This window comes from Pleurodeles waltl, chromosome 7 (assembly GCF_031143425.1).
Source record: "Pleurodeles waltl isolate 20211129_DDA chromosome 7, aPleWal1.hap1.20221129, whole genome shotgun sequence".
Taxonomy (NCBI): Eukaryota; Metazoa; Chordata; class Amphibia; order Caudata; family Salamandridae; genus Pleurodeles; species Pleurodeles waltl.
In genome coordinates, this window is record NC_090446.1 from 1,406,295,706 (window position 1) to 1,406,312,431 (window position 16,726).

The 16,726-nt window shown below is 44.2% G+C and overlaps 1 protein-coding gene across 1 annotated transcript in view; it reads right to left on the minus strand.

The window, feature by feature from the left end:
• LOC138246416 (dual specificity tyrosine-phosphorylation-regulated kinase 1B-like) overlaps positions 1 to 16,726 on the minus strand; it is a 307,149-nt gene that overhangs the window by 65,057 nt on the left and 225,366 nt on the right. Inside the window, exons 7-8 of the mRNA XM_069201019.1 lie at positions 9,074 to 9,220; positions 81 to 221 (exon numbers count right to left, since the gene is read on the minus strand). Of these exons, the coding sequence (XP_069057120.1) occupies positions 81 to 221; positions 9,074 to 9,220 (288 nt within the window). The remainder of the gene's footprint in view (positions 1 to 80; positions 222 to 9,073; positions 9,221 to 16,726) is intronic.

The window sequence follows — 16,726 nt, forward strand, 5'->3', positions numbered from 1 at the left end:
GGTAATGAACAGGGACATCATTGTTGCCACAAAGAAGCAAGAAATATCAAGCTGTCAACACCAGTAGTTTAGATGAGTACCTTCTTCACATCTTTGTTTTTCTTAACCGTCCACATTCCTTCTGGGAGCTTATCAAAGTATTTCCGTGCTTTTGGAGCTTGATCCAACATGTGATTTGGAGGTATTCCTAGCACTTCGACAATCTTATTCATCTGGTCCACCTACACAGCAAATTCATAAAATTACAAAAAAAGACATGAAGAATACAATTAAGAAACAGCTGCAAATCTTAAACTCTTTGATTGGTCAACTGAGAGTTTTTGACATGATTCCCTGGGTGAGAAAAGTACTCACCACAATGGCTGCTTTACTTTATTTCAAATTCCTCTAAACTGAACAAATAATTTTCACAGGAACCTAGAATGTGCAAAAAGCATGCTCCACCATACCCGCTCCCTTCCAAAGAGCACATCTACCATCAAATCCTTCAACCCATCCTTAAGGGTATTTATAAAAGACCAAGGTGTAAGCCCCTCTGGGAAGGCAGGTTTGAGTGCCACCAGTACAAGGCCCTACATGGTAAATAATTCTTAGATGCAGGTATAGATAATGCTTTATGATCTGATTATTTACTGCAAAACGTTTCAAAGCAGGCATCCCCCTGAAGAACAATTTTTATAAGAGGGGTCAAAGTGCTCATTAAAGGAAACCTAAGGTGACATGACACTAAAGGCAACAAACGCTATCTAGCTCTAACCTCAAGCACATAAGCTGCCCTCAGCATAAAGGGATTAGAAATGCTGAGGTATGCAAGAAACCTTGCCATTAACATACTGAAATATTAAATGATTGTTCCTCGAAGACATTTCATCTACGAGACAGTTTATGTATGCATTGAAGGGCCAGTGCCCTGCTAAGTCATCTTTCCATTGGAGAAATTATTTGGGGAATAAGTGAAAACATTTTCTGATTACCAGTTATCTTCTTTAAGCTACAGATTCCTTATCTTTAGAAAAGATACCACAACATTACCTCTTGAAGGTGACGAGGCTGATGAGTGGAGCAGGGAAAATGGCCCTGCCGTCAAACCTGGTTGTTACGGTAATAGTGTTCCTGCTCTCGGACTGTCTTCTTATGCATGAGGGTGTACTTGTATACAATTAAGTCATAACAGTAGCCCAAGCACCAAAACCACACTTCGTGCAGGTCAGTGACGGACATCTGTTACTGCACTTGCTACATCGCTTTAATACTGTTTTTGGGGGAGACAACTGGTCCACTGTCTGTGACAAAGTTTGGAGTAATTTGAAAAGCAATAAAGTTGGAAGTGCAGCTACATATCCACGTAGAAGGTAAGAGAAAAAGAAAGAATGAGAGCGAAAGAAAGAAAAACTAATGTCAGTACGCAGAGGTAGACATCCTTCAGAAGGCAGATGTCATAAAATTCCTAGATTTGACAGGAATAGAATATTAGTGCAGTAAAATATATAGGAAGGAAGTGGGAGTTATAACTGGCTGAGTTCAGGGAACAGCGGAGATGCACAGGGATTGACAAAGAGATTCTGCCTGTAGGAAGAATTCAATACCATGAACCATGTGAAAGGGTGAATTCTTGATCCTAGTGCCAGAAAAACTGTTCAATTTCAAAACCTCTTCCAGAGTAATGGTGTTAACATCCACTTCCACATCTGTACGACTCTTCACTTTCATCAAAAACTCTGGAAAATATTTTAGGAGTCTCATGACACCTCAAAAAACATAAAAATGAAGAGAATGCAGATCCCTATTTTTAGATTAAGATGTTAGTCCTCATAAAAAAAAAAATCAAATCTACAAAACGGCCTGTTGGAAGAAATTGACAAGTTACTTACCTTCAGTAACTAAATATCTGGTAGAGACACTCTAGATGCAGATTCCTTACATTAGCGTGTCGTCAGGTGGAGTTTGTCGACGCTGTGTCTGTTGCTGGTGTCGTGGTCGCCATGACTTACCACACCAGAAGCACAAAGCCATGAAGAACAAAGACTGGTGCACCAGAACTAGGGTCCTGAAAGGGAAGTCCCTGTCCCTAGAAATGCAGCGGAAGGATGGGTGGGTTGGTAAGGAATCTGCAACTAGAATATGTCTCTACCAAATAATTTGTTACCGAAGATAAGTAACTTGTTCATCTGATAAAGACTTCTAGTTGCACATTCCTTACCTCAGAATAGATACCCAAGCAATACCATCCCTGGAGGTGGGTCTGCAAACCAAGATCATACTAAGTTGGACCGAACAGCCAAAGTAATCGTCCTTGCGGACCGGACTGTCCAGGCAATAGTGTATAAGTGGCCACATGAAGGCCTCCCATGTTGCTGCATGGCAGATGTCCAGGACTAGAACTCCGGGTGCTAACGCAATGGTTGCGGCAGTTGCTCTTGAAGAGAGAGCACACAAACACTCAGGGGGTTGCTTCTTAACCAAAGCATAGCACATTTTGATCCAGAATGGTGGAATCCGAGAAATACAGGTGCCCTCAATTGGGGCATGCCCTTAAGAGACATATACTGGAGAGAGAACAATTACCAGAGACATCACCTCTAGAGGTGACCCCTGATCAGTTGGGGACACAGATGCAAGGGCTGATAACCAAGCTGACATACAATGAGGACTGTGTGGAAGCCCTCCAGAGCACAATGAAAATGGCCATTCGTGCCCAGTTTAGGGGAGTCCAACTTAGAATTCTGCACAGGTCGTACTACTCAAGGAGCCTAATATACAAGATAACTAGAGCAGACACCACTGTGCCTCAAGGGATGCAATCAGGAGGGCACATTCTTCCATATCTTCTGGAATTGCCCAGTGATACATTATCTCAGGAAGAAAGTCACTGAGTTAATGTGCCATGTTCCGTCACTGACAGTTCCATGGATGCAAAATGGCTCCTCCTGAATATCCTTGGAGGACACCTGGCCTATGTACCAAAAGATCTGGTTAGTGATGGCTGCGGAAATGGCCAAATGAAACATAGCACGGGTATGGGGCAGGGCAGTTGGACCTGGATTGGTGCCAAAGGGCAGAAGAGGTAGTTTACTAGAGTACAGGCTGCCCCCAAGAAGTCAGAAAAAGAATGGGAGGCCTGGAGAGACCATAGATGTTATTGTTTGGGGGGGGGGGTGCAGTATCGGACGGGACAGGAAAGTTGAATTACACCTGTAGGAAGTTGGCTCGGTATGCACTATTTCAAAGTAAGGAATAGTATGCACAGAGTCCAAGGGTTCCCCTTAGAGGCAAGATAGTGGCAAAAAGAGATAATACTAATGCTCTATTTTGTGGTAGTGTGGTCGAGCAGTAGGCTTATCAAAGGAGTAGTGTTAAGCATTTGTTGTACATACACACAGGCAATAAATGAGGAACACACACTCAGAGACAAATCCAGCCAATAGGTTTTGTTATAGAAAAATATATTTTCTTAGTTTATTTTAAGAACCACAGGTTCAAATTCTACATGTAATATCTCATTTGAAAGGTATTGCAGGTAAGTACTTTAGGAACTTTGAATAATTACAGTAGCATATATACTTTTCACATAAAACACGAATAGCTGTTTTAAAAGTGGACACAGTGCAATTTTCACAGTTCCTGGGGGAGCTAAGTTATTGTTAGTTTTAGCAGGTAAGTAAATCACTTACAAGTCTCAGGTTTGGGTCCAAGGTAGCCCACCGTTGGGGGTTCAGAGCAACCCCAAAGTTACCACACCAGCAGCTCAGGGCCGGTCAGGTGCAGAGGTCAAAGAGGTGCCCAAAACACATAGGCTTCAATGGAGAGAAGGGGGTGCCCCGGTTCCGGTCTGCCAGCAGGTAAGTACCCGCGTCTTCGGAGGGCAGACCAGGGGGGTTTTGTAGGGCACCGGGGGGGACACAAGTCAGCACAAAAAGTACACCCTCAGCAGCGCGGGGGCGGCCGGGTGCAGTGTGCAAACACGCGTCGGGTTTTCAATGATGTTCAATGAGAGACCAAGGGATCTCTTCAGCGGTGCAGGCAGGCAAGAGGGGGGCTCCTCGGGGTAGCCACCACCTGGGCAAGAGAGAGGGCCTCCTGGGGGTCACTCCTGCACAGAAGTTCCGTTCCTTCAGGTGCTGCGGGTGCAGGGTCTTTTCCAGCCGTCGGGACTTTAGGATCAGGCAGTCGCGGTCAGGGGAGCCTCGGGATTCCCTCTGCAGGCGTCGCTGTGGGGGCTCAGGGGGGACAACTTTGGTTACTCACAGTCTCGGAGTCGCCGGAGGGTCCTCCCCTGAGGTGTTGGTTCTCCACCAGTCGAGTCGGGGTCGCCGGGTGCAGTGTTGCAAGTCTCACGCTTCTTGCGGGGAGTTGCAGGGGTCTTTAAATCTGCTCCTTCGAAACAAAGTTGCAGTCTTTTCGAGCAGGGCCGCTGTCCTCAGGAGTTTCTTGTCTTTCTTGAAGCAGGGCAGTCCTCTGAGGATTCAGAGGTCGCTGGTCCTTTGGAAAGCGTCGCTGGAGCAGGTTTCTTTGGAAGGCAGGAGACAGGCCGGTAGGACTGGGGCCAAAGCAGTTGGTGTCTTCTGTTCTTCCTCTGCAGGGGTTTTTCAGCTCAGCAGTCTTCTTCTTCTTGTAGTTTCAGGAATCTAAATTCTTAGGTTCAGGGGAGCCCTTAAATACTAAATTTAAGGGTGTGTTTAGGTCTGGGGGGTTAGTAGCCAATGGCTTCTAGCCCTGAGGGTGGGTACACCCTCTTTGTGCCTCCTCCCAAGGGGAGGGGGTCACATTCCTATCCCTATTGGGGGAATCCTCCTTCTACAAGATGGAGGATTTCTAAAAGTCAGTCACCTCAGCTCAGGACACCTTAGGGGCTGTCCTGACTGGCCAGTGACTCCTCCTTGTTTTTCTCATTATCTCTCCTGGACTTGCCGCCAAAAGTGGGGACTGGGTCCAGGAGGCGGGCATCTCCACTAGCTGGAGTGCCCTGGGGCATTGTAACACGAAGCTTGAGCCTTTGAAGCTCACTGCTAGGTGTTACAGTTCCTGCAGGGGGGAGGTGTGAAGCACCTCCACCCAGAGCAGGCTTTGTTTCTGTCCTTAGAGGGCACAAAGGCTCTCACCGCATGAGGTCAGAAACTCGTCTCTCAGCAGCAGGCTGGCACAGACCAGTCAGTCCTGCACTGAACAATTGTGTAAAATACAGGGGGCATCTCTAAGATGCTCTCTGTGTGCATTTTTTAATAAATCCAACACTGGCATCAGTGTGGGTTTATTATTCTGAGAAGTTTGATACTAAACTTCCCAGTATTCAGTGTAGCCATTATGGAGCTGTGGAGTTCGTTTTTGACAGACTCCCAGACCATATACTTTTATGGCTACCCTGCACTTACAATGTCTAAGGTTTTGCTTAGACACTGTAGGGGCATAGTGCTCATGCACTGGTGCCCTCACCTATGGTATAGTGCACCCTGCCTTAGGGCTGTAAGGCCTACTAGAGGGGTGACTTATCTATACTGCATAGGCAGTGTGAGGTTGGCATGGCACCCTGAGGGGAGTGCCATGTCGACTTACTCGTTTTGTTCTCATCAGCACACACAAGCTGGCAAGCAGGGTGTCTATGCTGAGTGAGGGGTTCCCAGGGTGGCATAAGATATGCTGCAGCCCTTAGAGACCTTCCCTGGCATCAGGGCCCTTGGTACCAGGGGTACCAGTTACAAGGGACTTACCTGGATGCCAGGGTGTGCCAATTGTGGAATCAAAAGTACATTTTAGGTGAAATAACACTGGTGCTGGGGCCTGGTTAGCAGGGTCCCAGCACACTTCTCAGTCAAGTCAGCATCAGTATCAGGCAAAAAGTGGGGGGTAACTGCAACAGGGAGCCATTTCTTTACAACACCTTTTGAATTGACAATGGTGTACGTTCCAAGTAATCTAGTAGGCCGAAAAAGCACCATTCATGAGATATAGCCAAACTATCCCTGACAACGGATTTTTTTATTGCTATGTATGTCTTGTGATACTCTAGTAATTTCCCATGTATGCAGAGCAAAGTTTCAATAAAAAGTAAAAAAAAAAATTGCCATCTCTTCCTTTACATTGGCAGGCTGTGGAATTCCTATACCCCGACGTCCAAAACATATTGTCTGGGGCCAAGGGCAACAAGTTTTCTTGTTTATTTTGTACGTGGGACAAGAAAGCACAACCCCATGCGGCACAAAACCTTTGGCAGCAAGTTTACAGTACCACATTATGATCTGGGAAGGGCTTGTCTGCAGTTAAGGAAACATTTGTGCCCATCTGTTAATGCTGTTCAAACTTCTATTTATGGTTCATTAATGCAAAGTCTTTATTATATGGGTGAGCAATCTAAAGAAATGCAAGCTTGGATTGCACTACTGACAGTGGTTCCAGTATAAAAAAAATTACACACACATTTGCAAAGTTTAACAATATGGGGCTATGTATATTGCTCCAAGTATGCTCTCTGGCTGGACGCAAACATTTGCCGAAGCTTCAATGAAAGATTGGTGATTTTTTGCTTTAAGAATAAAATGTTCATAAAAAATACAAGAAGGGAAAAAACGTTTTGCTAAACTACTGCAAAATTAAGCTACGATTTGGTTAAAGCATCATTCAGTACAATGTGTTGATCTATGCTAGTATTTCCGAAAACAAATTCATAATGAGAGAAAAATAAAACTGTGTAACCAGTTCCAACAAGATTATGGGAAACAAAGATAAACAAGCATTGGCAAAGCCAACAGGTCTGACATCGTTGGCCAGCACTTTGGTTTTGTCGCTGTGTGTCTTGTTTTGACATGTTTTTTTTTATAAAACTGTTTTGCTGTGGGAGCTGCTGGACCCTCACCATCAAAGCAGACATTGGCAAAAATCAAAAATATTTTTGGTTTTCAAAAGCAACCCTTTCCACTGTAGTTCAGGTCACTGAACAAAACTACTTTATGTGCCCATAAGCTCCTTGTGAAAGAGTAGAATGCTGTCACTTACAGTGAGGCCAACCACAGAGAGATAGAATTCTACTGCAAACAAAAGGTCTTGGATAACCAATTACAGGCCCAATTCTTAAAGAAAATCATATAAATGCGACATAGCATAGGTCACGCAGTGGTAATAAAGATTTACGGCTTTCATGAATTAACAATAATTTAAAGAAGCGGGCCAGGAAATCATATTCCTAGAAAATCTCTGTGATCTGTATTTAACAATGAGCAAATATGCATGTGTAGATTTGGTCGTGAGAAAATTTGTTGAGCGTTTACAAGTTCATTTTTCAGTCAACCAATTTTTCCCAACCCTGGAGGAAGTTTTACGTCTGCTCTTGTCAGGAATAGATTTCCACCATTTCTCTGTATGGGAAAAGACTAGAGAAGAGCAGGTGAAAACCCCTAAAAAGATGTAACTCAGTAGGTTTGCACAGACTCAAAAGTGCATCCAAACCATAGATCTATTGCTTACCTTCCAGCCTCATGATGGAGATATTCTGAAAGGAGCCAAAATAAGGAAATTACTAGTATTCAAGCCCTACTATAGTATATGAGCCCTGGCATAATCAGAGAGTCTATTATCAGAGCCCATATATAATGAGATTGCTGACAATTTGTCACCGTACTACATGGCACCAAAAGGATACCTTGATTTGTTTTAACAGGACAAGAAGATTTATGAAGCACCCCTGAGATTGACACCAACACCCTTCAAAGTTCCCCAAAGGTTTATTGTTGCCCTTGTACATTGCAATCTATATACTGAACCTTTAGGCAAGTTACTCTACAAGTCTGGAGTACCGTACCACCCATATACAGCCAATATTCAGTTTAACCTACAAATAGACTGTACAAATAACATTCATACACTTAAGATGTTTATCTGAGGTCCAATCACAGATGACACATCAACTTGAAAGAATCAAAAAACATACCTAATGGCCCTCTATCCTCACTTCAGCTATCAGCTTCCATTCAAATAGTATGCCCCTATAGGCAATACATGAAGAAATCAAAGGAAGACAATTTCCTCTACCAAAGCACAGGGCATCACTCTTGATTCAAATTGGACTAAACACCCATCAAACCGCAGCTAAATACCACCTACAAGTCACAGCAGAAACAGAAGATAAATATGCAACCCACTCAAATCATGGACTGTACATAGGAAAGCCTTAATCACTTGACTTCTGAAGAAAAGGTGCACTTCCCTAAAAACTATGAAAACCTGCTGACCAACTGGTGTGTGGTAATTAAAATAGACATTGCACATGGGCACCCCTGAATACCTTGCGGACAAAATCACTATCGCGAAGAAGGGGAACCTCTGGAAACTCCTCCAAAATCTGGAGTTCTCTGGCAGTCCATATCAAACGAGCCAAAAAACATCCTAGTCCTGCACCAAAAACACCATATATGCTCTCCTAGCACATGTTTTATAGGTATTCCTTAGAGCCCTCTCTGAAAGTTTCTTTATGCACATGGATGTTTCTTATTCAGTGAGCTCTCTTACAGTTTCAGGACGACATTCTGCTGTTCACTGGGGGTGGCACTGTCGGTGACGAAGCATGTGTCTGTGGCCTTCAGTATGGTAAACCATGACATGCTTTTGGATCACCTGGTGCCAGTGCAAGGGCTGCAACAGACATCATCGAATGTTTCCAGTCCTCCTTGGATCAGAGCGTCAAAGCCAAGCATTCCTGAATATGGTGTTACTTAGAAGTCAATACCATTGTTTGTATTGTTTAACAGATTTCTGCATTCTATGTATGATAGTGTAAAATGTGTAGGCGAAAATCCATATAAGAGTGGAGAAAACAAAAGGAAAACTGATGCAGAAGGTTAGTCTGGTACAGGGTATTACCAATCATCTTGCAATCCACAAAAGGCCTGCCCCCCAGTTTGAAGACCACAGGTATACAGAATTGCCAAGAGGCTAATCAACAGAATGAACTTGGATACAATTTTGAATGTGTACTGCTTACATTTGAATGATTTGTAGAAAGAATGCAAATTACAATGAGAAAAATAGACGAGTTGTCTTCTACAAAAGTGAAAGTAAACAGAAGAAGAAAATTGACAGGGCTTACCTCATTAGAACCACTGAAGAGAGGTTCGCCCGTGTGCATTTCCACTAGAATACAACCCAAGGACCACACATCAATGGCCAAATCATATGGCATTCCAAGCAACACCTCAGGTGAGCGATAGAACCGGCTTTGTATGTACTGGTAAATCTAGAACAGTCACAAATACAATGTTATATACAAGTGCTAATTTTAGAATGAGATACATACATTTGGAAGAAACCTGTTTAGGTCAGTTTAGCTTTGAAGCATTTCACACACATGAAGAGAAGTAAAAGTTACTTGCATGAAGTCTTTGTTTCCATCATTCATTCCTTCATTGCATTCATAAACCCTGAATTTCTCCCCCAACATGAACACCCTGGAATGAAAATGTCACTTACCCAGTGTACATCTGTTCGTGGCATCAGTCGCTGAGATTCACATGGTCTGCATTAGCTCGCCATCTGGTGTTGGGTCGGAGTGTTACAAGTTGTTTTTCTTCGAAGAAGTGTTTTCGAGTCACTGGACCGAGTGGCTCCTCCTTCTGTGCTCATTGCGCATGGGCGTCGACTCCATCTTCGATTGTTTTCCCCGCAGAGGGTGAGGTAGGAGTTGTACTATAGTAATAGTGCCCGCGCAATGAAATGTGTAAGTATGTACCTATTAAAGGTTTAAATAATATATATACAAATGTACAAAATTGAAGGTAACTTCTGAACTGCTACAGGCTTCCGGGGAGGTGGGTGGGCCCATGTGAATCTCAGCGACTGATGCCACGAACAGATGTACACTGGGTAAGTGACATTTTCAGTTCGATGGCATCTGTCGCTGTAGATACACATGGTCTGCATAGACTAGTAAGCAGTTATTTCCCCATAAGCGGTGGATTAGCCTGTAGGAGTAGAAGTTGTCTGAAATAGAGTTCTTAATACAGCTTGACCTACTGCGGCTTGTTGTGCGGATAGCACATCTATACAGTAGTGTTTGGTGAATGTGTGAGGCGTAGACCATGTGGCTGCCTTACATATTTCATGCATTGGGATGTTTCCTAAAAAGGCCATTGAAGCACCTTTTTTCCTGGTTGAATGTGCCCTGGGAGTAATGGGCAGTTGTCTTTTTGCTTTAAGGTAGCAGATTTGGATGCATTTAACAATCCATCTGGCTATACCTTGTTTTGATATTGGGTTACCTGCATGAGGTTTTTGGAATGCAATAAATAGCTGTTTAGTCTTTCTGATGTTCTTTGTTCTGTCAATGTAGTACATTAATGCTCTTTTGACATCTAATGTATGTAGTGCTCTTTCAGCCACAGAATCTGGCTGTGGGAAAAAAACAGGTAGTTCTACCGTTTGATTTAGATGGAACGGTGAAATAACTTTTGTTAAAAATTTTGGATTAGGTCGTAGGACGACCTTATTTTTATGTATTTGTATAAAAGGTTCCTGTGTTGTGAACGCTTGAATTTCACTTACTCTTCTCAGAGATGTAATGGCGATGAGAAAGGCAACTTTCCAGGTTAGGAATTGTATTCCGCAAGAGTGCATGGGTTCGAAAGGTGGGCCCATGAGTCTTGTTAGGACCACGTTTAGGTTCCATGAAGGAACAGGTGGTGTTCTCGGTGGTATAATTCTTTTAAGACCTTCTATGAATGCTTTGATGACTGGTATCCTATACAAGGAAGTTGAATAGGTAGTCTGCAGGTATGCAGATATTGCTGCAAGGTGTATTTTAATAGAAGAGAAGGCTAGCCTTGCTTTTTGTAAATGGAGCAAGTAATTTATTATATGTTTTGGAGTTGCGTCTAGTGGTTGTATCTGATTATGATGGCAGTAACAAACAAATCTTTTCCACTTACTTGCGTAGCAGTGTCTAGTGGATGGCCTTCTGGCATGCTTTATGACCTCCATACACTCTTGGCTAAGTTGTAAGTGTCCGAATTCTAGGATTTCAGGAGCCAGATTGCTAGATTCAGCGATGCTGGATCTGGGTGTCTGATCTGTTGGTTGTGTTGCGTTAACAGATCTGGTTTGTTCGGCAGTTTGATGTGGGGTACTACAGAAAGATCTAGCAGTGTTGTGTACCAGGGTTGTCTTGCCCACGTTGGTGCTATTAAAATGAGTTTGAGTTTGTTTTGACTCAATTTGTTCACTAGATAAGGGAGGAGAGGGAGAGGAGGAAAAGCGTAAGCAAATATTCCTGACCAGTTCATCCATAGGGCATTGCCTTGGGATTGCTTGTGTGGGTATCTGGACGCGAAGTTTTGGCATTTTGCGTTCTCTTTTGTTGCAAATAAGTCTATCTGAGGTGTTCCCCAGAGTGTGAAGTAGGTGTTCAGAATTTGTGGGTGGATTTCCCATTCGTGGACTTGTTGGTGATCTCGAGAGAGATTGTCTGCCAGTTGATTCTGGATCCCTGGAATAAACTGTGCTATGAGGCAAATTTGATGGTGGATTGCCCACTTCCATATGTTTTGAGCTAATAAGCTTAACTGCGTTGAATGTGTTCCTCCTTGTTTGTTTAGATAATACATCGTTGTCATGTTGTCTGTTTTGACAAGGATGTATTTGTGGGTTATGATTGGTTGGAAAGCTTTTAGTGCTTGAAAAACTGCTAATAATTCTAGATGATTTATATGCAGTTTTGTTTGATGTATGTTCCATTGTCCTCTTATGGTGTGTTGATTGAGATGTGCTCCCCACCCTGTCATGGAAGCATCTGTTGTTATTACGTACTGTGGCACTGGGTCTTGGAAAGGCCGCCCTTTGTTTAAATTTATACTGTTCCACCATAGAAGCGAGAGGTAAGTTTGGCGGTCTATTAACACCAGATCTAGAAGGTGACCCTGTGCTTGAGACCACTGTGAGGCTAGGCATTGTTGTAAGGGCCTCATGTGCAGTCTTGCGTTTGGGACAATGGCTATGCATGAGGACATCATGCCTAGGAGCTGTAGTATTGTTCTTGCTTGTATTGTTTGATTTGGAGACATGTGTTGAATGACTCTGTTGAAATTGTGAATTCTTTGTGGAGTTGGCGTTGCTACTCCTTTTGCCGTGTCTATTATGGCTCCTAGATATTGCTGTACTTTGCTTGGCTGAATGTTGGATTTTGCAAAGTTGACGGTGAACCCTAGTTTGTAGAGGGTTTGTATGACTTGATTTGTGTGGTTTGAGCATTGTGTGAGCGAACTGGTTTTGATTAGCCAGTCGTCTAGATACGGGAATACATGTATTTGCTGCCTTCTGATGTGTGCAGCGACTACTGCTAGGCATTTTGTGAATACCCTTGGAGCGGTTGTTAAACCGAAAGGCAATACTTTGAATTGGTAATGTATTCCTTTGAATACAAACCTTAGATATTTTCTGTGTGATTGATGTATTGGTATATGGAAATATGCGTCTTTGAGGTCTAGGGTTGTCATGTAGTTGTGTTTTTTGAGCAATGGTAACACTTCTTGTAGTGTGACCATGTGAAAGTGGTCTGATTTGATGAATGTGTTTACTACTCTGAGGTCCAGAATTGGTCTCAGTGTTTTGTCCTTTTTTGGTATCAAGAAGTACAGTGAATAAACTCCTGTGTTTATTTGTGTGCTTGGTACTAATTCTATTGCATTTTTTTGCAGTAGTGCTTGAACTTCTATCTCTAGAAGCTGTGAATGGTGTTTTGATAAATTTTGTGATTTTGGTGGTATGTCTGGAGGGAATTGCAGGAATTCTATGCAATAACCATGTTGGATAATTGCTAGGACCCATGTGTCTGTAGTTATTTCCTCCCATGCTTCGTAATATTGACCTATCCTTCCCCCCACTGGTGTTGTGTGGGGGGGGTGAGTGACGTGTGAGTCACTGCTTGTTGGTAGTGGTTTTGGGGCTTTGAAATCTTCCTCTATTCCTAGGGAATTGCCCTCCTCTATACTGGCCCCGAAAGCCTCCCCTGTACTGTCCCTGGTAGGTGGACGGTGCGGACTGAGGTACTGGCTTTTGTGGCCTGACCCCGAAACCCTCCTCTAAAAGGTGTTTTGCGGAAGGTGGTATAAGATCCTCTGCTCTGCGGGGAGTAGAGTGCGCCCATGGCCTTGGCAGTGTCAGTGTCCTTTTTGAGCTTTTCTATGGCTGTGTCGACCTCCGGACCGAACAGCATTTTTTCGTTTACTGGCATGTTAAGTACTGCCTGCTGAATTTCTGGCTTGAATCCAGACGTTCTGAGCCATGCGTGCCTACGGATGGTAACCGACGTATTAATGGTCCTTGCGGCTGTGTCTGCTGCATCCATAGAGGAGCGTATTTGATTGTTGGAAATGTTTTGACCTTCTTCAACAACCTGTTTTGCTCTTTTTTGTAGATCTTTTGGGAGATGTTCAATGAGATGCTGCATCTCATCCCAGTGGGCTCTGTCGTATCGCGCTAGCAGCGCTTGTGAGTTTGCGATGCGCCACTGGTTTGCTGCCTGGACAGCGACCCTCTTCCCGGCTGCATCAAACTTTCTGCTTTCTTTATCTGGGGGAGGTGCATCCCCAGAAGTGTGTGAATTTGCCCGTTTTCTGGCAGCCCCTACCACCACAGAATCTGGTGGCAGCTGAGAGGTGATGAATACAGGGTCCGTAGGAGGCGCCTTATATTTTTTGTCCACTCTAGGCGTTACTGCCCTGCTTTTGACTGGCTCTTTGAAGATCTCCTTTGCATGGCGAAGCATGCCTGGGAGCATAGGCAGGCTTTGGTAGGAGCTGTGGGTGGAGGAGAGGGTGTTAAATAAAAAGTCATCCTCTACTTGTTCAGAGTGTAGTTCCACATTATGGAACTGAGCTGCTCTAGCCACCACTTGTGAATAGGCTGTGCTGTCCTCAGGTGGTGATGGCCTAGTTGGGTATGTGTCTGGGCTGTTATCAGACACTGGTGCATCGTACAAGTCCCACGCGTCTTGATCTTGGTCGTCGTGGCTCATGGCGGTGTGAGCCGGCGAATGTGACGGGGTGTAAGTTGGTGAAGCCGGAGTTACAGGTGGAGGCGAGGGAGGAGGTGTTACCGTCTTTGCTGTTTGTTGCTGAGGAGCCTCTCGTGCTACAAACTGAAGTGTTCTCTTTCTTTTGACGGGTGGAAGGGTACTGATCTTCCCTGTCCCCTGCTGAATAAAGATACGCTTCTGCGTGTGATCCACTTCAGTGGATTGCAGTTCCTGTTCGAATCTGTGTCTTTTCATTTGTGAAGACATAGAAAGTTCTTCAGTATAGGAGCCTGAAACTGGGTCTGTTGGTGCTTTTTTCGGCTCCGAAAACCCTGTTGTTTGTTTTTTCGGCTCCGAGGTAACCTTCCTCTTCTTTTGTGCCGAAAAATCTTGGCCTCTATGATCTTCGGCGCCACTGTCTCGGCGTCGATCCGTGTCGACACCGAACTCTCGGTGTCGATGCTTCTCTTTAGCACTCTCTCGGTCCCGAGGAGGCTGCGTGCCGGTGTCTCGACCGGAGTCGGACGATCTCGACACTGAATGGGCCTTTTTCGGTGCCGATTGTTGGTCACCGTGAATTTGGGTTGAGCCATGGCCGGTTGGCAGTGGCGTCCCCTGGGCTTTTTTGCCTTTTTTAATTTCTGATCTCGACGTCTTACTCACTGTTTTTGGATGGTCGAGTTCGTCGGAGTCTGAATCCTGGATGGAAAAGGATTCCTCCTGTTCCTCTTCTGTCTCAAACTGTCGATGCTCTTTTGGCGTGGACGCCATCTGCAGTCTTCTTGATCGACGGTCGCGCAGAGTTTTTCGGGACCGGAACGCCCGACAGGCCTCACAGGATTCTTCGCTGTGCTCGGGTGACAGGCACAGGTTACAGACCGAGTGTTGGTCCGTATAAGGATATTTGTTGTGGCATTCAGGGCAGAATCGAAACGGGGTCCGTTCCATCGGCGTTGTTCTCCACGCGGTCGGGCCGACTAGGCCCCAATGGTGTGCCGAAATCTACCCCGAAGGGCACCGAAGCGCTTCGATGTTCAATGCGTTGTCGTATGTGTTTATCTCGAACCGGTTCGCAACGATACCGTCGAAAATCTTCCGTTTTCAGCTATCTTTCCGTTCCGAAACTCGGAGCGACAGGAACACGTCCGAACCCGATGGCGGAAAGAAAACAATCGAAGATGGAGTCGACGCCCATGCGCAATGAGCACAGAAGGAGGAGCCACTCGGTCCAGTGACTCGAAAACACTTCTTCGAAGAAAAACAACTTGTAACACTCCGACCCAACACCAGATGGCGAGCTAATGCAGACCATGTGTATCTACAGCGACAGATGCCATCGAACGCTATATTTCTCTGTCAAAACAAAATGTTACTTATCTGTAATTAACAACTGGTCTTCAGCATTGGTCTCTTTCCCCGATTCATGTTCTTGAATTTTTTCACATCAGGATGTGAACCTCTGGTACATTTTAAATAAAGGTACAGGTAACGTATCTGAGCAAAGCATTACCTCTTTCAACTACTTTTATCAGATCAAACCAAATAAAACCTTTCAATACAGTGGAATCTTTCCTCATTCCCAGGAATGCGATATTTTGTGAACATATATGAGACCATGCTGCAGCTATGAATTTGTCTAGCAGAGGGACACAAAAACAGAACAGTAGAAGAAACACTTCATGCAGTAGGCCAAAGAGCAGGCAGTCTGGCTTCAAGTGAAATCACAAAAGGCAGTCCATGAACACTTTGCTGTTTTATTTTTATTAGGTTTATTTAGTGGTAACTTGACCCTATGGGACATCAGTGTGCTTTACAGCAAAACACTTAACCTACAAAGCTTTTCTAAAATACACTTAACCGTAAGACAACTATCGAAAGAAATGAACTTTGTTGTGAGATTTGGAAACTACAGACAAATCACACTATTACCATCCAAATTAGTGCCATAGAAAATACCTTGAAAATCACGATTTCGTTGACAGCTTTCAAAAGCCGTCTCTCTGAAATTAATGCTGAACTTAATGAGACTAAAGAGTTTTTAACTCAGCAGAAGATTACTAAACTTCAAAAGGATATTGTAAGAATTAGCAAAGAGAAGGTTTATCCTTATATTAAGGATGACTATGAGGTAGACAACCAATCTCGGTCATCAGGTGAATCCACCTCATCTTACAAAAAAACTCGTAATCACAGTAGTGGCTCATCATCTGATGGGTGGAGCACAGACGATAACCCACCTCAACCTTTCTATAATTACTCGCCTTACCCTGTACACCAACCCATACTTTGGCAACCACCTTATCCTTTCTTTCAACCACGCCCAATGATGCCATACATGCCTTTTTTAGGCCGCGGCCGGGGCAGAGGCAGAGGCAGAAGGAGAGGAAGAGGCAGGCACATACAGTGGTCCTGAGAAGAACCCCAGATGGTAACCAGGAGGCAAACCAAAAATCCTCCAGTGAGAACCTAGTTGTTAATTTATCAACCAGGAGCCTCACAGAGAACGAAACAAATGTACTCAACAGAGGCTTGGGGTTTGTCCCTACCCCTGAGGAGGATTTCTTCCGCCTACATATAGAACTTGCCCAATTTTTCCGTAAAATCCGCTTACACTTTTTTTTCAAGGACAAGACTGTAGAACCACAAATAGGTGACTCAGGTTTAAAAAAAAAAAACTCAACTTTCGTTCCACCACCTGTCACCATGCCCAGTGAAGTTTTGACTTTTGAAAAGGCA